The sequence below is a fragment of the Penicillium bovifimosum genome (assembly GCF_028826915.1).
Source record: "Penicillium bovifimosum strain IBT 22155 chromosome Unknown utg000002l_segment0_segment0, whole genome shotgun sequence".
Lineage (NCBI taxonomy): Eukaryota > Fungi > Ascomycota > Eurotiomycetes > Eurotiales > Aspergillaceae > Penicillium > Penicillium bovifimosum.
This window is the reverse complement of record NW_026622711.1, coordinates 797,706-815,663: the sequence shown is the minus strand read 5'-3', so window position 1 is coordinate 815,663 and position 17,958 is coordinate 797,706. Positions and strand designations below refer to the sequence as shown.

General features: G+C 51.6%; 7 protein-coding genes across 7 annotated transcripts; 5 read left to right on the top strand and 2 right to left on the bottom strand.

Annotated features, from left to right (window-relative positions):
- Positions 1-468: 468 nt before the first annotated feature.
- On the top strand, positions 469-5,523 carry N7515_001506 (putative plasma membrane phosphate transporter Pho87; the record flags this gene model as incomplete). The annotated part of the gene is made up of 6 exons (XM_056662250.1): positions 469-780; positions 871-1,266; positions 1,324-1,739; positions 2,389-2,817; positions 2,979-5,305; positions 5,378-5,523. The coding sequence occupies 6 exons, from the start codon at positions 469-471 to the stop codon at positions 5,521-5,523; spliced, it is 4,026 nt and encodes a 1,341-aa protein (XP_056524363.1).
- Positions 5,524-6,619: 1,096 nt separating this feature from the next.
- Positions 6,620-7,423, bottom strand: N7515_001505 (uncharacterized protein; the record flags this gene model as incomplete). Its single annotated transcript, XM_056662249.1, has 1 exon — positions 6,620-7,423. The coding sequence occupies one exon, from the start codon at positions 7,421-7,423 to the stop codon at positions 6,620-6,622; it is 804 nt and encodes a 267-aa protein (XP_056524362.1).
- A 1,286-nt stretch (positions 7,424-8,709) lies between these two features.
- N7515_001504 (uncharacterized protein) lies at positions 8,710-9,147 on the top strand (the record flags this gene model as incomplete). Its single annotated transcript, XM_056662248.1, has 1 exon — positions 8,710-9,147. One exon carries the CDS (start codon positions 8,710-8,712, stop codon positions 9,145-9,147), a length of 438 nt encoding a protein of 145 aa, XP_056524361.1.
- Positions 9,148-9,742: 595 nt separating this feature from the next.
- Positions 9,743-10,396, top strand: N7515_001503 (DUF2470 domain-containing protein; the record flags this gene model as incomplete). Its single annotated transcript, XM_056662247.1, has 1 exon — positions 9,743-10,396. One exon carries the CDS (start codon positions 9,743-9,745, stop codon positions 10,394-10,396), a length of 654 nt encoding a protein of 217 aa, XP_056524360.1.
- Positions 10,397-11,136: 740 nt separating this feature from the next.
- Positions 11,137-11,823, top strand: N7515_001502 (40S ribosomal protein eS8; the record flags this gene model as incomplete). The annotated part of the gene is made up of 2 exons (XM_056662246.1): positions 11,137-11,210; positions 11,295-11,823. 2 exons carry the CDS (start codon positions 11,137-11,139, stop codon positions 11,821-11,823), a joined length of 603 nt encoding a protein of 200 aa, XP_056524359.1.
- Positions 11,824-12,337: 514 nt separating this feature from the next.
- N7515_001501 (uncharacterized protein) lies at positions 12,338-13,336 on the top strand (the record flags this gene model as incomplete). The annotated part of the gene is made up of 1 exon (XM_056662245.1): positions 12,338-13,336. One exon carries the CDS (start codon positions 12,338-12,340, stop codon positions 13,334-13,336), a length of 999 nt encoding a protein of 332 aa, XP_056524358.1.
- Positions 13,337-13,787: 451 nt separating this feature from the next.
- On the bottom strand, positions 13,788-16,713 carry N7515_001500 (glucan endo-1,3-beta-D-glucosidase; the record flags this gene model as incomplete). Its single annotated transcript, XM_056662244.1, has 7 exons — positions 13,788-13,804; positions 13,855-14,114; positions 14,170-14,231; positions 14,280-16,004; positions 16,063-16,208; positions 16,265-16,457; positions 16,519-16,713. 7 exons carry the CDS (start codon positions 16,711-16,713, stop codon positions 13,788-13,790), a joined length of 2,598 nt encoding a protein of 865 aa, XP_056524357.1.
- Between the last annotated feature and the right edge of the window lie 1,245 nt (positions 16,714-17,958).

The following is a 17,958-nucleotide window of genomic DNA, read 5'->3' as shown; positions in this document are numbered from 1 at the left end:
TGTGACCTCCTCTTCAATCAACTTGCTTATTATAATGGGAAAAGGGGTCCTGTCTACCTGATATGCTGGCAAGCAAATACCTAAATGAGATAATTGCAATAGTACGTGATTATCATGCTGCTTATTGTGGAAATATATCTTCCGGGCAGTCCACAGTTGGAACCTATAACATAGATACCTAGAGGCTAGAGCTAAGCTTTCGTACCTTGAACGGGGACCGAGTCACACAATTCATACGCTGACGATCGCCCATCGCTGATCATTTTCTTGTTTCTTCTGATCTACACAGTAGATCAGGGTAACGCAGCTCCGGTTGCCTCTCCATTTCATGACCTCACGCAAAGACTTGGCGCTTACCTAACACAAACCGGAAATTTGCCCGAGACCGCAGACTTCGACCTATTCAGGCCGAATAACCTTCGAACCCCAAAGTATTATTGCACGGGGTCAATTATCACAACCGCGACTATGCCACCCAGACTCAGCCTTTTCACAGCCAGCAAGGCCGTCTCGGCCCTGCGCCAATCCACCACACCCGTGTCCTCCCCCGTCCGACTCCGCGCCCTCCAGTCACTACCCATTCAGCGCCGATGGAACTCTTCAGGCGATAGATCGAAGAAGGTCGAGCCTCAGCCCGATGAGCAGGCCTATCCCACTATCGACCAGCTGCCTCATGTCAGCGAGGAGGCCCACGAAATTTCCCGCATCATGGACAAGGAAAAGCGGTGCGACGGTATTCCTTCGACTCCGGAGTTGGATCAGGGTACGCCGGTTGAGGAGGTAAGCAATATGTGATATTCCGATGGCTGCTAGGTGTTGGCGGAAGCCGAAATTGCTGGATAAGATTGTTGACTGTATCTCGTGCCATAGGTCCTCAGCCGCGACGAGGAGGCCATGAAGCACATGCCCAAGGTGATGCGGGATCAACTTAAGAAGAACGGCGGCTCGCGCTCATTTTCGACTTCGGCTCGGAGCCGCATGGCTGATATGCAGGGGGTGGAGCCTACCAGCAGTGACTTTATTCCTGGTGTGTCCGGCACCGGGAGCGCCAGTGAGCCCGCCAGCGATGAGGCGGCGGCTGCTCTTGCTAGCATGATTGAGCAAGTGCAGGGCCAGGCTCTTGAGGAGAACCCTGGTCTCAAGTTCGACCCGCCTGCCGTTCCGGAGGACATGAAGACTTTGAACTTCCGCAAGCGCTACGATACCCTGCAGGATCAGTTTACCAAGATGATGATGGAGAGCGGCAAATTGACCAAGGCGCAGAAGGTATGTCTTTTTTCCCGCTTGGATTTGGGTCGAGAAACCGCGCTAATTGAATACTAGAATATGTCCATTGTTCTGGATCACCTCCGCACTTCCTCTCCCCCCCAGATTAACCCTCGCCGCCGTCTCCTCGGCGCTCCTTTCGCCTCCCAGCTCCCCCTCGATCCCGTTCTCTACCTCACTCTGGTCGTCGACTCGGTCGCTCCTCTTTTCCGGATTCGTCAGCAGAAGGGTATTGCCGGTGGTGGTGCCGCCGTGCAAATTCCCCAACCGCTCTCTTTGCGCCAGCGCCGCCGCGCCGCTATCAAGTGGATCCTTGATGCATCGGAGAAGCGACGCGATGCGCTGTTTGCGCACCGTGTTGCCGCCGAGGTGGTGGCCGTTGCTGAGGGTCGTAGTGGTGTTTGGGAGAAGCGGGACCAGCAGCACAAGATCGGTATCTCTGGTCGTGCGAACTTGGGTGCTACCATTCGTCGGTAAACTCTGCCTTTTTTTTGGCTTGTATTTTTTTCCTGGGTTTGGGTTTGGTTTCTATTTCTGAGCACTTTTTGCATATGTACATTTTCTCTAGTATAGTCATATGAAAATGACTTCTTTTCCTCACGGGTCCGTTCTCACATACTCCGTAGTTGGATAACTTGGGCTTGGAATCCTCATCTTTGACAGTACAGTTTATAAATTCTCCGTACATGTAACCTCTTTTCCACCTGTGGCCAGGGCAAGCGTACCCACGTGTGAGTCGGATCGTGCTGATATAGTTGTGGCTTATACTCTCGTGTTTCCATTGGAGGCCACCTGCCCGCCGAGCCGCTGACTAACATACAGCTTGGCTATTCCGAATTGAGAAACAGAGCAAGTGGTCAAGTCATCGAGAAGAAAAGCCTAAGACCTCCTTTATCTTACTTTGTATTTATTATCCAGATCAACTACCGACCATACTCCCGATCAGCAGTGCGCAACTGAATTTGACCATTCCCAGCCCGACCATTCCCCAGTGCAACCCACATTCGCTTCAGCTGGCCAAGAGTCCAAGACTCCTCAACCCTCTTCGCGCCCCCCGCAATAGAGCCGACTACAACGTTACCTCCAGCAGTGCTTCGCCCTCTCATATCTTATATGAACTAGGCCGACCACCCTCCGGCCCCCTGCTTTGACCGTGGCTTCCACGCGTCCCGATTCCATCGAACTTGTCGAGTACCATACACCCTCCCGCACAGCTACCGCAAGCGCACCTGGTCCTGCTCGCTCAGACCAATTTCAGTATAGCGCTAGCCGGACAGACCCTGCTGCCAACTCGCAGTATTTTGCGGACCTTGATTTCAGTCCAGGAGAAAAAGCTGCATACGAGGAGGGACTAGAGCCCGACCAATCTCGCCCTCGGGGCTTTAATCTCGAACTCTGGGCCGAGGCTCTTCGACAACGTGCTCATAAGGCCTCGCAAGCGGGTGCCGATACTGAAACTGAGCCCAAGATGAAGTTCTCGCATAGCGTTCAGTTTAACGCTGTGCCCGATTGGAGTTCAAATTACATCGCGTACAGCAATTTGAAGAAATTGTAAGTTGTTTTGGTTAGAGTTCCTGTCGTGGGGTGTGCTCGTGAATTTGTGTGTACATATGGGATATACGGACCCGAGGATCTGCACTCGTGTCACATCGCACAGGATCATTGTGTCGGAGAATACTTTTCAGGACGCTAATGTTGCATCGTGACCACAGGATCTACACCCTTGAGAAACATGCCAATCGCAATGAAGGTCCCGCAACCACAGATGTAGAGTCTGCACCATTGCTGGGTGGTGCTCCATCGACTAACCCGGATGCAATCTTCAAACGCGCGCTTGATGTCGAGATGAATAAGATCTGTTCCTTCTATCAACAGAAAGAGGCGGAGATTTTTGCACTTACTGAGGAGCTTATAAGGGACGCCGATGTGTATCTCTCCGAGACAGATGGTGTCAACATGGATCCTGTCGGCGAGACAATCGTCAAAGCCTCCCGTCGTGGTAACGGTAATGTCCCGGGCTCACGTCGGCGGTCCAGCGCTGTCAGCAATGACTCAATGGCGGATGATGAAGAAGAAGTGGGCGATAGCGACTATGATCGCTCCCCGGGACTCCTTCCACGGCACCAGGGGCAGGTGCGATCTGTTGATGGCGAGTCTGGTACGGATGGCCACCCCGGTGATTTGGCAGACTCATCCTACTTCGAGCAGCCGGCCACTCGAGTACCGCACGAGTCCTACCTCAACGACGAGGATTTCCTTGCCTTATATAACACAGGCGTATCTCTGAAGAAGCGTCTGATCGAACGCTATGTCTCGCTCTGCGAGCTTCGGTCTTTCATCGAGCTGAACAAGACTGGATTCGCTAAGGCCCTGAAGAAGTATGACAAGACCTTGGACCGCAACCTGCGCAGGGACTACCTGACCTCTGTTGTCCACCCCGCACCGCCTTTCGTAGACAGCACCATGGCTGCAGTCGATAGGCATATCGAGAACGTGGAGAGCGTTTACGCGGCCATCGTTACGAAGGGCAACAAGCAGTTTGCCAGACGCGAGCTGCGTCTTCATCTGCGCGAACATGTTGTATGGGAGCGGAATACCGTCTGGCGTGAGATGATCGAGATTGAACGTCGTGCTCAGGCTGCCAATGTCGGCATTCGCCGGACACTTCTGGGCGGTGACGAGGACCCGGCGACTGCACGGCGCCAGGGTGATAAGACTGAGATGCGGACCCAGGAGATATCGACGCCCCTTGGTCGGTTCCAGTTCCCGTTGTGGTTCTGCAGCTTGAGCTTTGGAACGCTGGTGTTCAGCATCGCAGTGTTTGGCGCAATGCTTTCCCTGAATATCATGGAAACGCCCGAAGAGCAGAACTGCTTGGCCATGTTGGTCCTTGTTAGTGTATTGTGGGCCACTGAGGCCATTCCGCTGTTCGTTACTTCGCTCCTTATCCCATTCCTCGTTGTCACTCTAGGCATCATGCGGTCAGACGATGAGAATCCCACGCGATTGGGACCCAAGGAATCGGTCGGCAAGGTGTTCGCGGCAATGTGGACTCCTGTGATAATGCTCCTTCTGGGTGGTTTTACTATCGCTGCGGCCCTGTCTAAATACGATATTGCCCGGCGCATGGCCATGTTCGTGCTCAGCAAAGCCGGAACGAAGCCATCCGTGGTGCTGTTGACCAACATGTTCGTGAGCATGTTCCTGAGCATGTGGATTAGTAACGTAGCATCACCGGTGCTCTGCTACTCGATCATCCAGCCATTGCTGCGCAACATGCCTCCCGAGTCCGACTTTGCCAAGGCCCTCGTCTTGGGCATAGCGCTGGCTGCCAACGTGGGCGGCGCAGCATCTCCAATCGCCTCACCCCAGAACATCATCGCACTGCAGAACATGCACCCGAACATCAGCTGGGGCACATGGTTCTTCATCTCATTGCCCGTCTGCATCACCTGCATCCTCCTAATCTGGGTGCTGCTGCTCGTGACCTTCCGCCCGGGCCGGAACACAACTATAGTCCCCTTCCGCCCGGTCAAGGACCACTGGACCGGCATCCAGTATTTCATCAGCATCGTGACACTCGTAACTATCGGCCTCTGGTGCGCAAGCCACCAGCTCGAGCACATATTCGGCGACATGGGCGTCATCGCCATTATCCCTCTCGTCCTCTTCTTCGGCACCGGCATCCTCAACAAAGAGGACTTCAACAACTTCCTTTGGACAATCATCATCCTTGCCGCCGGCGGCTTGTGTCTCGGCAAAGCCGTCACATCCTCAGGCCTGCTGCACACCATCGCCTCAAGCATCACCGCCCGCGTCGAGAATCTCAGTCTGTACGGCGTGCTCTTGGTCTTCTCCGCTCTCATCCTCGTTATGGCTACTTTCATCTCGCATACCGTCGCTGCCCTCATCATCCTGCCGCTTGTCCGTCAGATCGGTGTCAACATGGAGAATCCCCATCCCAACCTGCTCGTCATGGCTAGTGCTTTGATGTGCTCTGTTGCAATGGGTCTGCCCACAAGTGGATTCCCTAATATGAGTATGTTCTTTTTCCCCCTCCCCTTCCTGAAGTCCACTTCGTGTTCATCACCGCTAACTTGTTCCCTTTCAGCTGCTATCATGACTGAAGTCCCACAGACTGGCCAGCGGTACCTCCAAGTCCGTCATTTCATCACCCGCGGCGTGCCGTCCAGTCTCGTGGCCTTCGTGGTGGTTGTCACGCTCGGATATGGTCTGATGTATGTTGCAGGACTATAGGACGTGTGTGTTGAAGGGCCGTGTTCTCGTGTAACTTTCTCCCTTTCCTCTTCCTCTCCCCTTTTTTTTTCTGGGCTCTCTTCGGACTCTTCTTTCCCTTCAAAGACCTTGTGGTTAGATCGATACACATACATGGCGCGAGCAAATAAGAGAGAATGTATATGATATGTACGAACGCATTTGTGATTGAATTCCCAGTGTTTCTTTCTTTCTATCGTTTTCAGCGTGGTCTTGTGGCCCTTTCCGACTCGATATCTTCGTCTCGTATAGTCTGTGCTTGTTGAGGTGGCATTCTAAGGTTCGTTGCACAGGTAATGATGGGTTATGTAGATGGATGGACGATTGTTCAAAAGTTCATTAGTGAGTGCACATACGATGATAAAGATCATTTACCACTCTATCTTGCCACTAGATAGAACTTGGGCCTCGGAATCTATGACTTCTCACCAGGTATGTGGCATTGTTTCACCTGTCATACTTGGAGTTGTAGAAGGTGTCTCGTTTAGGGCTTTTGGAAGATTAGTCTGTAATACATTGAATCCTGTGTAAAGTCTTCTCCTGAAGAACATGAACTTACTTGCCTGGTAGCCAATCAACAATAGCCAGTGAGCTGACCTGGATTTGCCATATCTCTTCTCCTTGGGCAAGTCTTGTACATGATGAAAGCCACTCAGATCAGCTCAAGAGGGATCTTGCTCATTCACAATGGGCTTCAAGTCCCGTACTTCTGTCCCTCTATTATTACACAAGGTACTACTGTCCGTTGTGGAACCACATTCTCAAACGCAAATGTTTTATAACAATAAGGCTACAGGTACTGTACATCGCAGGAACCAGAATGGAGCATTGAGTAAAGTAAGAATGGTCATCATGAGCTAAGTAAGGAAAAGGACATAAAACATAGAGATGCCAATCCATGGCATGCATCGGCATCATTATAACATAACCCATTAAACAAGCCATCCAATCTCAACGCCTGTGCATCAGGGCCGGGTATTCATATCCACCAGGACGAGAGAGGACGAAAGCGTGTATAGACGAGGTATATAACTCTTTTGCTATTTGCTGTACAGCAGCGCAATCAATTACTATATTGTCAGTCAGTGAAATGCACCAACAGAGATGAAAAGTTGGGACGGTATGTAAGTGGGACTAAAGCGGGAGGGAAGCGGAAGGACAAGAAAGGGAATACTAACAGCAAACCAATCGTCAAATCACCATGAATCTTCGCCTTGAGCTGAACCTCGATATCCAAATTCAGGTCCAATCGCAACCGAAGCTGCTCATCACGACCGCCGTCTTCCTCCTCTTTCTTCTCACCGCCGCCGAGAACCCCGCCGACGGCCTTGCCGGCGCTGCCGGTTACACCGTTTAGGGCATTGCCCGCTGTATTCTGCACGAGCTGACCGGCTTGGTCTACGCCGCCGACGCCTGGGAGACCGCCGAGAGCATTGCCACCTTGTTGGTCTTGTTGCTTAGGCTGGCGCTGGCGGCGGACACGACGCTGGGGTTTTTGGTCTGAGTCCATGTTGCGTTGGACGGATTCGGTGTCTGATTCTTGAGGACGAGGACGAGGTCTGCGGCGACGACGTTCGGGCTTGGGTTCGGGTTCGGGTTCAGGCTCTGGTTCCGAGTTCTCTTGTTCGGGTTCGGGCTCGGAGTCTGGTTCTTGTTGTTTGACCGGCTCGGACTCTTCGGGCTTATCCTCTTCTTCTTGAGGCTTGTCGTCTGGCTCTTTGTCTTCTTGATCTTGGTCCTGACCTTGGTCTGAGGCAGGAGGAGTCTGTTCTTGTTTGGCGGGTGACTTCTTGCCGAGCTTGGGAGGGGCACGCTTGGGCTTGTTGGGGGTTGAGGTGGTTGAGTCTGGGTTAGGGGTGGAAGGTTGTTCTTGATCGGCCATAGTGAAAAGAGAAAGAGAAGGTTATCAGAAGAGGGGGGGTATGAGGAGAATATGAAGTGATTCGAGTAGTTGTGGAAGGACAAAACGTCAGAGAAGGCTGCAGCTAAGTATGTACTTGCGCGTATAGTGTAAATATGATGTAGACAAATTAAATGAAACAATTTTCCGCTTGTCCAACCGTTTATATCACCAGAGGACCCGACCAAGTCAAAACAGGAAGTGACGAAGTCTGTCCACCCGCCTCCGACGTCAGATGGGATGGGGCTACCCGTGGCTCGGGTCCATTGGTGCCACTATTTAGTGAACTCAGAGAGGTAAAAAGAGGGTACACTTCTTACGAGGATGACAGGGGTGGGCTCTTAGTCCCAAGGACCCAGGCCTTCAGATATCTTCGAGCCATGAATAGAAGCGAAATGACGTCGGGACCAGGATCACAGAGGTTGGGTCTCTGCATGGAGTGAGTGGAGTGGCCTTCTCCGGAGTATATGCAGTATAACGTCTGGGATCAAAGTTGCGCTACCATCGGGGCCGCCTCCATAATGGCCATGTGTATGGAGCCAGTTGACGTTGATCGAAGGAAAAAATAGATTATATGCACCCGCACTGCTCCACGCACCAATCATATTGAAGGTCGGGACATTTTGCCGCATTGACGTCTCCACTTAAATAGATTAACTCGGCCGTTGCAAAGTTGGCATCTCACAGAAAGTCTGCTTATGACGCCACAAGACGTCAACTTCGATACTTTGGAGAAAAAATAGATTGGACTGTACCATTGTACTGTACAATTCTATCCATCTGGTCCATCAAGCCCCTTTTTTCGAAAATAAAATGTTTTAATTCAACAAATGACAGGAAACAATTCATCGTTACCGGCCTTTTGACATGCCTGGTTCTCCGGCCACGAGTTTTTAGATGTTTCCACGGCTCATCCAGTAGAAAAGTGGGGCTTGTCAGTGGCCACCGAGCAGACATTTTCATTACGCAGTTATGTACACGGCCTTTTGGGAGGAGACAAGCACATCCAACGGTGGAAATGACGCGGTGGTCTGTACGATGAAGGCTGGTTGGAAACCACCAACGTCATCTCCACTCGGAGATTGATGGATCGATGATGTCTGTGTTCCGCTACTCTTTAGAGATATCATATCTGTTTCCTTTGGCATTCTTGGAATCCATTTTTGCTTTCCGTTTACTATATCCTTCTACTCCGTACTTTATACCCTTCTTCCTTCTCCACACGCTTCCTCCTCCCTTATACTCTGTAGCCTATACACATCCTCATCATGGCCACCGCCGAAAAGACCAAAGAGCAGCCCAAGAAGTTCCCCGTCCCGGATGACCTCTCCTCAGGCGAAGACTATGACAGCGCCGACGACTATACCGACGAGGAATCTGAAGAGGAGGTGCCACAGACCAAGGCCCAGAAGAAGCTACAACTCCAAAAACGGAAACAACCCGTGCAACAAGACGACGAAGAGACAGATGAAGACGACTATGGTTCAGACGAGTATGAATACTCCGACGATGACGACGAAGCCTTCCAGCCTTACTCCAACCAAAACTCCGACTTCAAACCCAACGGCGGTATGGACGTCCTCCACAAGGAGGAGAAGTCAATGCTGGACGAGGAGGGCATGAAGTTGAGATTGGAACTGAATCTGGAGATCGAGGTCGAGCTGAAAGCACGTATCCACGGAGATCTCACATTAGCTCTGATGTAAGTACCAACCTGAGGCATGCTATCCATTTCCTTCATCCACCCCCTCCACCCCTTTCAAGGATGCCTGCTCAAAGATCGAATTAGGAGTTGATCGAGTTTTATTTACCAACAACAGGGCTTGATCACCCATTTCTGGCTCCATTGCCGAGACTATCACGAAGATCCAACGTCGTCACGAGTGATCCTTTACCAATGCTTTGATGCTGCTATTCATAGAGCAATGTTTTGATAATGTTTGGGGGTTTGCCATGGGGTCCCTGGTCAGCAGGGCCAAGGAGTGCGATACACCGGAGTATATACTACTTAGTATATTCCTGCAATGGCCTTAATGGAGTTATAATTATGTTTTCAAAGCAATGGAGCAGTCAATGTAGCGGTTGTTGTAGAGATGATCGTGATAGACATGAAATCCACATGGCGGAAAACATGGAGCCGAGGCGCAGGCCTTGGCGCTAAATGTTTCTTCTGACGTGGGACAGTCCAACATTAAACAACCGCCTCTCCTTGACTTTGCACTTAATTAGTCCGGATTCTAACCTTACGGCATAAATCTACTCAATTGACCCCACGCGTATTCTGTTTCAACGCCAATCGCCATGTCTTCCAAGGACTTCATCATCAAGCACATGAATGCCGACCACCAAGACTCCCTCGAACTATACCTCCAAGCCTACTGCGGAATCTCCGCCAAGCAAGCCAAAGCCGCCCAGCTGGAAGACATCAGCACCTCAAACCTGATCATCACCGCCCACGGAACCCGCTACAGCGTCCCCATCGACCCCCCGATGAAAGACTACTCCGAGGCGCGCGGCCGCGTGGTCGCCCTCCACAAGGACAGCCTGAAGCGCCTGGGCCGCAGCGAAGTCACCCTCAAAGAGTACCAGGCCCCGCGCGGCATCCAGCAGATCGTGATCTTCGGACTGTGCCTGTTCACCTACATCAGCTGCTTCCAGCGGAGCAATTTGCTGCCCGGGTCTGCTGTCTACGAGTACTTGGGATACAAGTACGTGCCTGATTTCGCACACTTTGTCTACAATATCCAGCCATATCTGTTTCCTGCCGTCGTCGCCATTCATCTTTTCGAATCTACGTTACTGGCTGTCACGCAATTGAAGCCGCTCGGTGTGCCTTTCTTGTCCGGTTTGTGGTGCAAGTGGGTTGTCTCGTGTTTTATTGAAGGGTTCGGTGCTTTCCAGCGAATTAAGCAGATTGTGAAGGAGGAGAAGGCGAAGAAGGTAAAGAGCCAGTAGGAGGTAGTCGAGTGACCGGCAGGATTACTGCTAGATAGTCAATATTTTGTCGAATGAATATATTGAAATGCCCAAGAGAGCAGAGAATAGATAATGGAGCTATGGAGGGTCAAGTGTTGTACTGCGTACGATATAGATTGTCTTGGATTTTTGGATCATCTTTGATGGCCCTTCGAGATCCAGACCTGGGAAATGGGAAATGTATGCACGTGACTAAAAATGATGAATCAGCAAGCATCACCTGATCAGTCCAGTGACTGGGTCCACTATACCCAACTGGGACTAGTGTCAGTTAGGGCATCACACAAGCGAGCGACACAGTGCGCCCTGCGAAATTCACGGACTCCACGACCTCAAACTCCCACGACAACCCTACGACAACTAATCCGTGTTTCTGGTGAAGGGCTGCACATTCAGAGGTGAGTTATCGGGCTGTCTCAATTCCTGCAAGGTTCCTTTTCGAAAAATTCTGTTTCGCTCGCTGCGCCCATCAATTTCGATCATCGGTATCCCGTTCAAATCCTCCACATCGACACCTTCGATCTTTATCTCGCCTTCGTTACTCCATCAACCACTCACCAATACTGTCGCCAAACTTATCCGATACTCGAATATTGATTTGTGCGGTGCTTGCGACGAAACAGAAGGACGGGAAAAAGAAAATTTCAGGGCCCACAATCAACAATTTCAATATCTAACCTGTGTCTCCGTCAACTTAGACCCCTCCATCAATCGCAAACATGGGTATTTCTCGGGATTCTCGCCACAAGCGCAGCGCTACCGGTGCTAAGCGCGCTACCTACCGCAAGAAGAGGTACGATTCTACCCACCTAGCCTGAGATGTCGAGTCCCTTGGAAAGGAATCCGTTGCAGTATTCTTACATGTCTCGTTCTACAGAGCCTTCGAGAAGGGTCGTCAGCCCGCCAACACCCGTATTGGCACCAAGCGCATCCACCTTGTCCGCACCCGTGGTGGCAACCAGAAGTTCCGTGGTCTCCGTCTCGACTCCGGCAACTTCTCGTGGGGCTCCGAGGGTATCTCCCGCAAGACCCGTGTCATCGGAGTGTCCTTCCACCCCTCCAACAACGAGCTGGTCCGCACAAACACCCTGACCAAGTCCGCCGTTGTCCAGGTCGACGCTGCTCCCTTCCGTCAGTGGTACGAGGCCCACTACGGCCAGCCCATTGGCCGCAGACGCCAGCAGAAGACCGAGGCCGCTGAGGAGAAGAAGTCCGCCTCCGTTGCCAAGAAGCAGGCTGCCCGCTTCGCCGAGTCCGGCAAGGCTGAGTCCGCCATCGAGCGCCAGTTCGAGTCCGGTCGTCTGTACGCCGTTGTTGCCTCGCGCCCCGGTCAGTCCGGCCGCTGTGACGGTTACATTCTGGAGGGTGAGGAGCTTGCTTTCTACCAGAAGGCTATCCGCAAGTAAACGATAAAATAAAATATTCGGTTGTTGCAACAGGTGGATCGGAGTTTCAGCTATGTCATGATCGGAGCATCCACAGGATGCAAATTGTCTGTAGAGCTCTGAGCCGTCAAATCCATGGAAATTTTTCCTAGTTCATGTATTCTGGTAATCTTGTAGTGCGGAGGATCGTGGGCACTTTCTCCAATGCGATCGTAGGCATGATTCATTCAATTCCACTGGAGTTGTACTGTGTACTTGTCGGCAATGGGCATGGGGGGTACCGATTGAGATACGCGGGCAGTATACCTATACATGGATTCATATGTACAGTCTCGTGTATAAGACAGGAGATATACATTGCAACACGCAAGTCATATCGTATCTATTCACTTCCATATCCCATCATCAAGTGCAAGTATATTCGAAGTGCCCGCATAACCTCGCCTTATCAGTTTCCCCACACTTCAACCCTCCACCATCCATACAACCTACAACCTCCCACCCATACCTACAAACAACCTACACAACAACCAAAATGACAATCAAAACCCGCATCTGCATGCTATCAGACACCCACACAAGCACCCCGCACCCAGCAACCTCCACAAGTACTCCCTACCGCCACCCCCTCCCGGCAGCCGACATCCTCCTACACGCCGGCGACCTCACAAAAGTAGGCTACCTCACCGAACACGAAACAACCCTCTCCGTGCTAGCCTCCGCCACTGCAGAACTCAAACTCGTAATAGCCGGAAACCACGACATAACCCTCGACGCAGAGCACTTCCTTTCCACCGGCTACAGACGCCACCAACGGCCCGAGCGACTCGGCACCGAACGCATCCTCCACACAGACGACAATCTGCAAACCGAGCTGCGCAATACAACAAAACCCGACAAAACCGCACTATCCTCCTACGCCGCCTCGATCCGAGACCTCTGGACGAGTGATGGAGCTCGCAAAGCGGGTATTATCTACCTAGACGAAGGAGTCCATTCCTTTACTCTATCCACAGGCGCTAAATTCACCGTCTATGCTTCGGCCTACACGCCTGAATTCTATAATTGGGCTTTTGCATACCCTCGCTCTCAGGATAGGTTTAATCCGGGCCCGCAGGCTGTGAACCCGGTCCCGGACTACCCGGGCGTTGCTATTATGCTTACGCATGGTCCGCCGTTGGGGATTTTGGACTTTGTTCCGCCCGATTTGAATGTTGGCTGTGGGCATTTGCTGCGTGCTGTGCGAAGGGCGAGGCCGAGGGTTCATCTTTTTGGGCATATTCATGAAGGGTGGGGGGCGAGACGGGGGGTTTGGGATGGGGATGGGGAGGAGGGGGTGAGACTTGAAGAGGTTGGGACGGATGAGAAGGAAGTGTTGGAGAGGAGGGGGGCGTTTGTTGATGTTAGTGCGGAGTCGGAGAGGCCGTTGAGGGTTGGGGAGGAGACGCTTTTTGTTAATGCGAGTATTATGGATGTTGGGTATCAGGCTAGGAATGCGCCTTGGGTGGTGGATTTGGAGTTGCCTGTTGCGTAGAGCGGTAGAGGTGAGGTGGGTTGGGTTAGGGCTGGTTTCTTGGTCTGATAAGCTCTCAGGAACGAGACATGTGATAAAAGTGCCAGGAGCAGAGCAGGGCATGTAAACGGGTTTTTACTCACCCACGATCAGTGAGCCAGAACGTTATCTCATTTGCATCTGCCATCACTCCCGAGAGCCCGTCGGACATGCGAAAGAACTTCTTACTGATGTAGATTTACCTAGTGAGTAGGTACCTAAAGACTCCCGATGTCCTATCCAAAAATTGTCATTTCGTTTCTATATACGCAGTCCTAAATACGTAGCTAGGCACTAGAGCAAGACGACCTCGCCGTCCCAAAAGCAAAAGTCATAAGGCCAAAAGACGAAAGATAAGCCAAATGAACCTCCAACTCCATCCCACTGCTGCACCCGCAATGACCGCATAAAAGAAGCAAAAGAAAGATAACCCTCAAGCGCCACCAAGACCTATAATCCTCGTTAGTCCCCGCCAGACATGGTCAATACGATAAACTCACCAGCGGCAAAAGCCAAGTACCAAGTGCGCGTGGCTCCACCATCAATCCAACTATAATTGAAATTCGGCTGGGCGAAGAACTCCCACGACGCCTTGGGGTCGATGAGAGCGAGATTGGCGTATAGCACACCCTTCCACCCACCGTCAACCTTGGAAGCTGGGGTTGAGGCATTCTCGGCGAACATGGCCTGCCATTCTTGTCGGACGAATTCTTTTCGGCGGGTGAAGGGGCTGTGGGGCATTAGGGGGAGCATGTGGATGCTGTGATTGTTAGCTGGGGTTCGGCAGGAAAGAGAGGGGATGTTTATATACACACCCTTGGATGAATTCGAGGTTGGCGCCGAAGTAAGTGGTGTGGTCGACTTTGTTCTCGAATAGCTGGGTCTGGTTAGTATACGGTCCAGTATGAACAGAAGAGAAACTCACAATTCCAGTAACCTTGTTTGCAGTGAAGTTTGCCGGTTGGTTGGTGTTGCCCTCCTCCATCAGGAAATAGTTGTTCAGAGATCGACCCAAGATGCCTAGCATCATGTTGCCGCGAGCTTCCATGCTCGCATCACCGGTTGTCTTTCCCCATAGCTTGATCGCATACGCGAACATGGTATCTTCCGAGGTGGACTCCTGGTCCTTTCCGTCAAACGACTCGAAGAGACCCTTAGCCCAGGAGTGGCCGTTGTACCAATCGAACGAGCGGGAGAAGGGGAAGCGGGGATCATTTGCGACGGAGTTGCCAGCGTCACGAACGAGCGTGTTAACCCATTCCTTGTTCTCGGCCAGCCAGGCCGGATCAAGGGAGCCGATGATGGCGGCGGCCTGGACGAAATAGCCGTAGTGGAAATGGTGGTCGTTGTACGCGGTGTTTCCGAAATCCTGGTTCAAATCGCCGCTATACCCGGCAGTCGAGACAACGCCCTTCCAGACGGTGTCGTATGCGAGCGGGAATTGCTGCTTGTTCTGCACGAAGTTCGCGAACGACTTCTTTAGTTCTTGGAAGGCGTTCGTGGCTAGATCGACGTTGTTGCCGAGTTGGTTGACGGTGTATACTAGCGTTGCGAACTTGCTTAGCGCCTTGCCACTGTAGTACATGCTGTTCAGATCTGTCTGCTTGGAAATGTTCTGCTTCAGTTCCTGTGGAGCAATCTCCAGAATGGCCTGCTGGGCAGCGGGCGAGAGCTCATGAGCACTGCCGTGGGTGGGTGACCATGGGGCGAAGCCTATATCGACGGGCAGATTTGGTTCGACCATGGTCCAGCTCTCTCCGATGACAGCTGTAGCATTGCCTTTGGTAGTGGTGCGGAGGCTGATATTGGTGATGCGGCCCTGGGTCGCCTTATCGAAGGATTGGATATGATGGGGCAGCGCAAACATGAGGAGAGGAGTGCCCGCAACATCCTTTCCGGCCTTGGTCCAAGAGAGGCTGTAGCTGCCAACATCACCGGTAACAGAGCCTGAGATATGTCCTGTTGTGGGATACACACCAGACGAGTTATCGTAGAACTTCTCGCCAGAGGTACCAGCAGGATTCTTGGCAATCTGAATGGTACCGGAGAAGCCCTCAGGGCCGCGAAGACTGGACTTCGAAACTAGCTTGAACTTTGGATCTTTGCCATCAGCCGGAGTGGCATATAGGAGCCAGGTCGTGTCATCCTCAATGTCAACTCTATATTTAAAAATGCCTGGTCTGGGTGAACCGGCGCTGACGACCTTGCGGAAAAACACGCCACTTTCGATCAGAGGCTCCAGTTCATTGTACACCGCTGTCGCATAGCCCATGCCTTGCACAAGAGGGAAGGTGATCTGCTGAGCTGAGCCTGGGGAGCGCTTGAGGACAGCGTTGGCAGAGAATGCCGTGGGCTGTTCGGTGTCCATTACGCTCGACTGATTGAGTTCAGTTGCAGAGAAAATCAGATGCTGCAGACCAATTGGGTTGATATAGTACTGCACTGGATTTCCCGGAATCTTTCGGTTCTCAGGACCGAATGCGAGCATGCCTGGCTGGACATGGGAGATGCCCATACCCCAGCTCTTCAAGGAGCCGCCTCCCTTGGACCATGCCAGAGAGTAGGGTTGAGTGAAAGTTGCATTGGTCTGGGTACCGAGGAAGAGTCCGGCGTAGAACTTGTTGGTTGAAAGAGGATCGGAGGTGTTGACCTATATAATATTAGGGTTTCTTATTCCAATGGTGGCAGCATTTAGTATCATATCTTACGTGTAAGTTCTTCACTGGGTGATCATCTCGAGACTTGATGTTGGCAGGAATAGGGCCAGTGGCCACCGGCTGGAAGATATCTTGACCATTCATGGTTTTGGGGTGATCCGGTCCAACTGGGAGCGAAATCTCTGTGGTAACGGGTCCTATGAAGTATTAGAATGCTTGGAAAGTACTGCAATGGCAAAGTGGTTGACCCTACCTTGGGCGACAGTAGTACCTGGCGGAGTCTGCGCTGTATGTGCCACAGATCCAGCTGTAGTAGTCGACGATGAGACCGTCGTGCTTGCTGAGCTCAACAAGTCTTCTAAGCCGTCGATAAACTCAGCAACGTCAAAATTGGGAAACGGCTGCTGTGATGAATGGCCGTCGTGTTGCAAAGCTACTCGATATACCTATTTCAATGGTCAGCATCTTGCCATATATCATGGAGTCTCTTTCCATGAGACGACGTACTGGATGAGACTCTGGAATGAGAAGCCTGCTCTCACTGTTTGAAGGTGGATATTGGGTCTCAAAGGAAGTCGCAGAATCAACAGCTGTACTTTGCAGTATACTTCCTACCGCAGTTCCCACCCGTGGGAAACAGTGGGCTTTTTCTGCAGCTATAAGCCATGTCAGCAAAGCCGCCTTCAATTTGGTGCCCTCCATGATGCAGGCCAAATCTTGTCACAAGAGACAAGATAGAAAGTCAATACAAATCTCCGATTCGATCCAACTTATATGAATCACTCGAGAGACAGGATGACTTTCGTGGCTGACATGGGACAAAGTAAAACCAGCCCCTCACACGAGAGGACATCGTCCGAGGGCAACATACTTACAAGTAGGTGCTTGGGATTCCAAAAGAATGCACTAGACCCGTCGGGGCCGGGGTCTCTGAATCTCAGGTCCCAATTGGGACAAAGCAGACGCGCCCGTTTGTTGTGATTGGATCTGCTAAAGATTCCGTAGGCCGTTGATCTTCATGACAGTTACTACTAGTTAGCAGTGTGGGACATAATCTAAATCAAGGGGAATGATCGGGAGGAGTGGGAAGCGTGTTCTGTTCAGCAATGTAGGGACACGGGTATCGACGTGACGTTGTCCCCACCACCAAGAATGTAGGCAAAAACACAGCAACGGAAGAGCATACCCACTTACCCCGGACTGATGAGGAAAATAGAAGTCACGTAGAGTCTTGTTTGGGGCTGTTTAAAGATGTGAAATCAGATGTCAAGTTCCAGGTAGCACTGCCAAGAGATCGTCCATGTGGAGGAAGTTCATCCACGAGATAGAAAAACATGACTGAAGATCGAGGGTGAGTCACCAGATCATGTATCCATGGATCTCTTCATTGCTTTTTTGTAATATTTGGAGATGTGAATGGATGTGAATGTCTCTTCACGCGATGCTATCGTCCAGCTGCCTTGTGATATGACGATCACTTACGGAGCGTCTACTTTGTTGTCGTTGGCCATGTTCTGTTACTGTGGGTCTACAGAACCAATTCCTGTGACAAGAAACTTTCTACGTTAAGGTGATTCTCTTGGGAAAATTGGTCAGAAGAGAAGGCATGAGAAGGCATGACCGTGGGAGATTGCTGGTTGATACATGGTTTGTTATGATCTGGAATATGACGCACGTGCCCAGCCACTGATTGAACGGAACCCATGTACCTAGGGTACGGCAAGTGCACTTGATTGTCTTAAGTATGGAAGGAGCCATCTGTGACTGCGGAGATTTGTACTCATGGGGAAGAGTACCTACTACGTACATGCAGGTAAGGTCCAGACTCCAGGGCGAGCTGGACGTCAGAGGTACGGGGTATAAAGGCTCGTGTCTGGCCTCGGAAGCCGTCTTTTGAGCGTCACGTTCACTGCCTGTGCGACTGAGGGATCTCGAATTCTGAAGTGT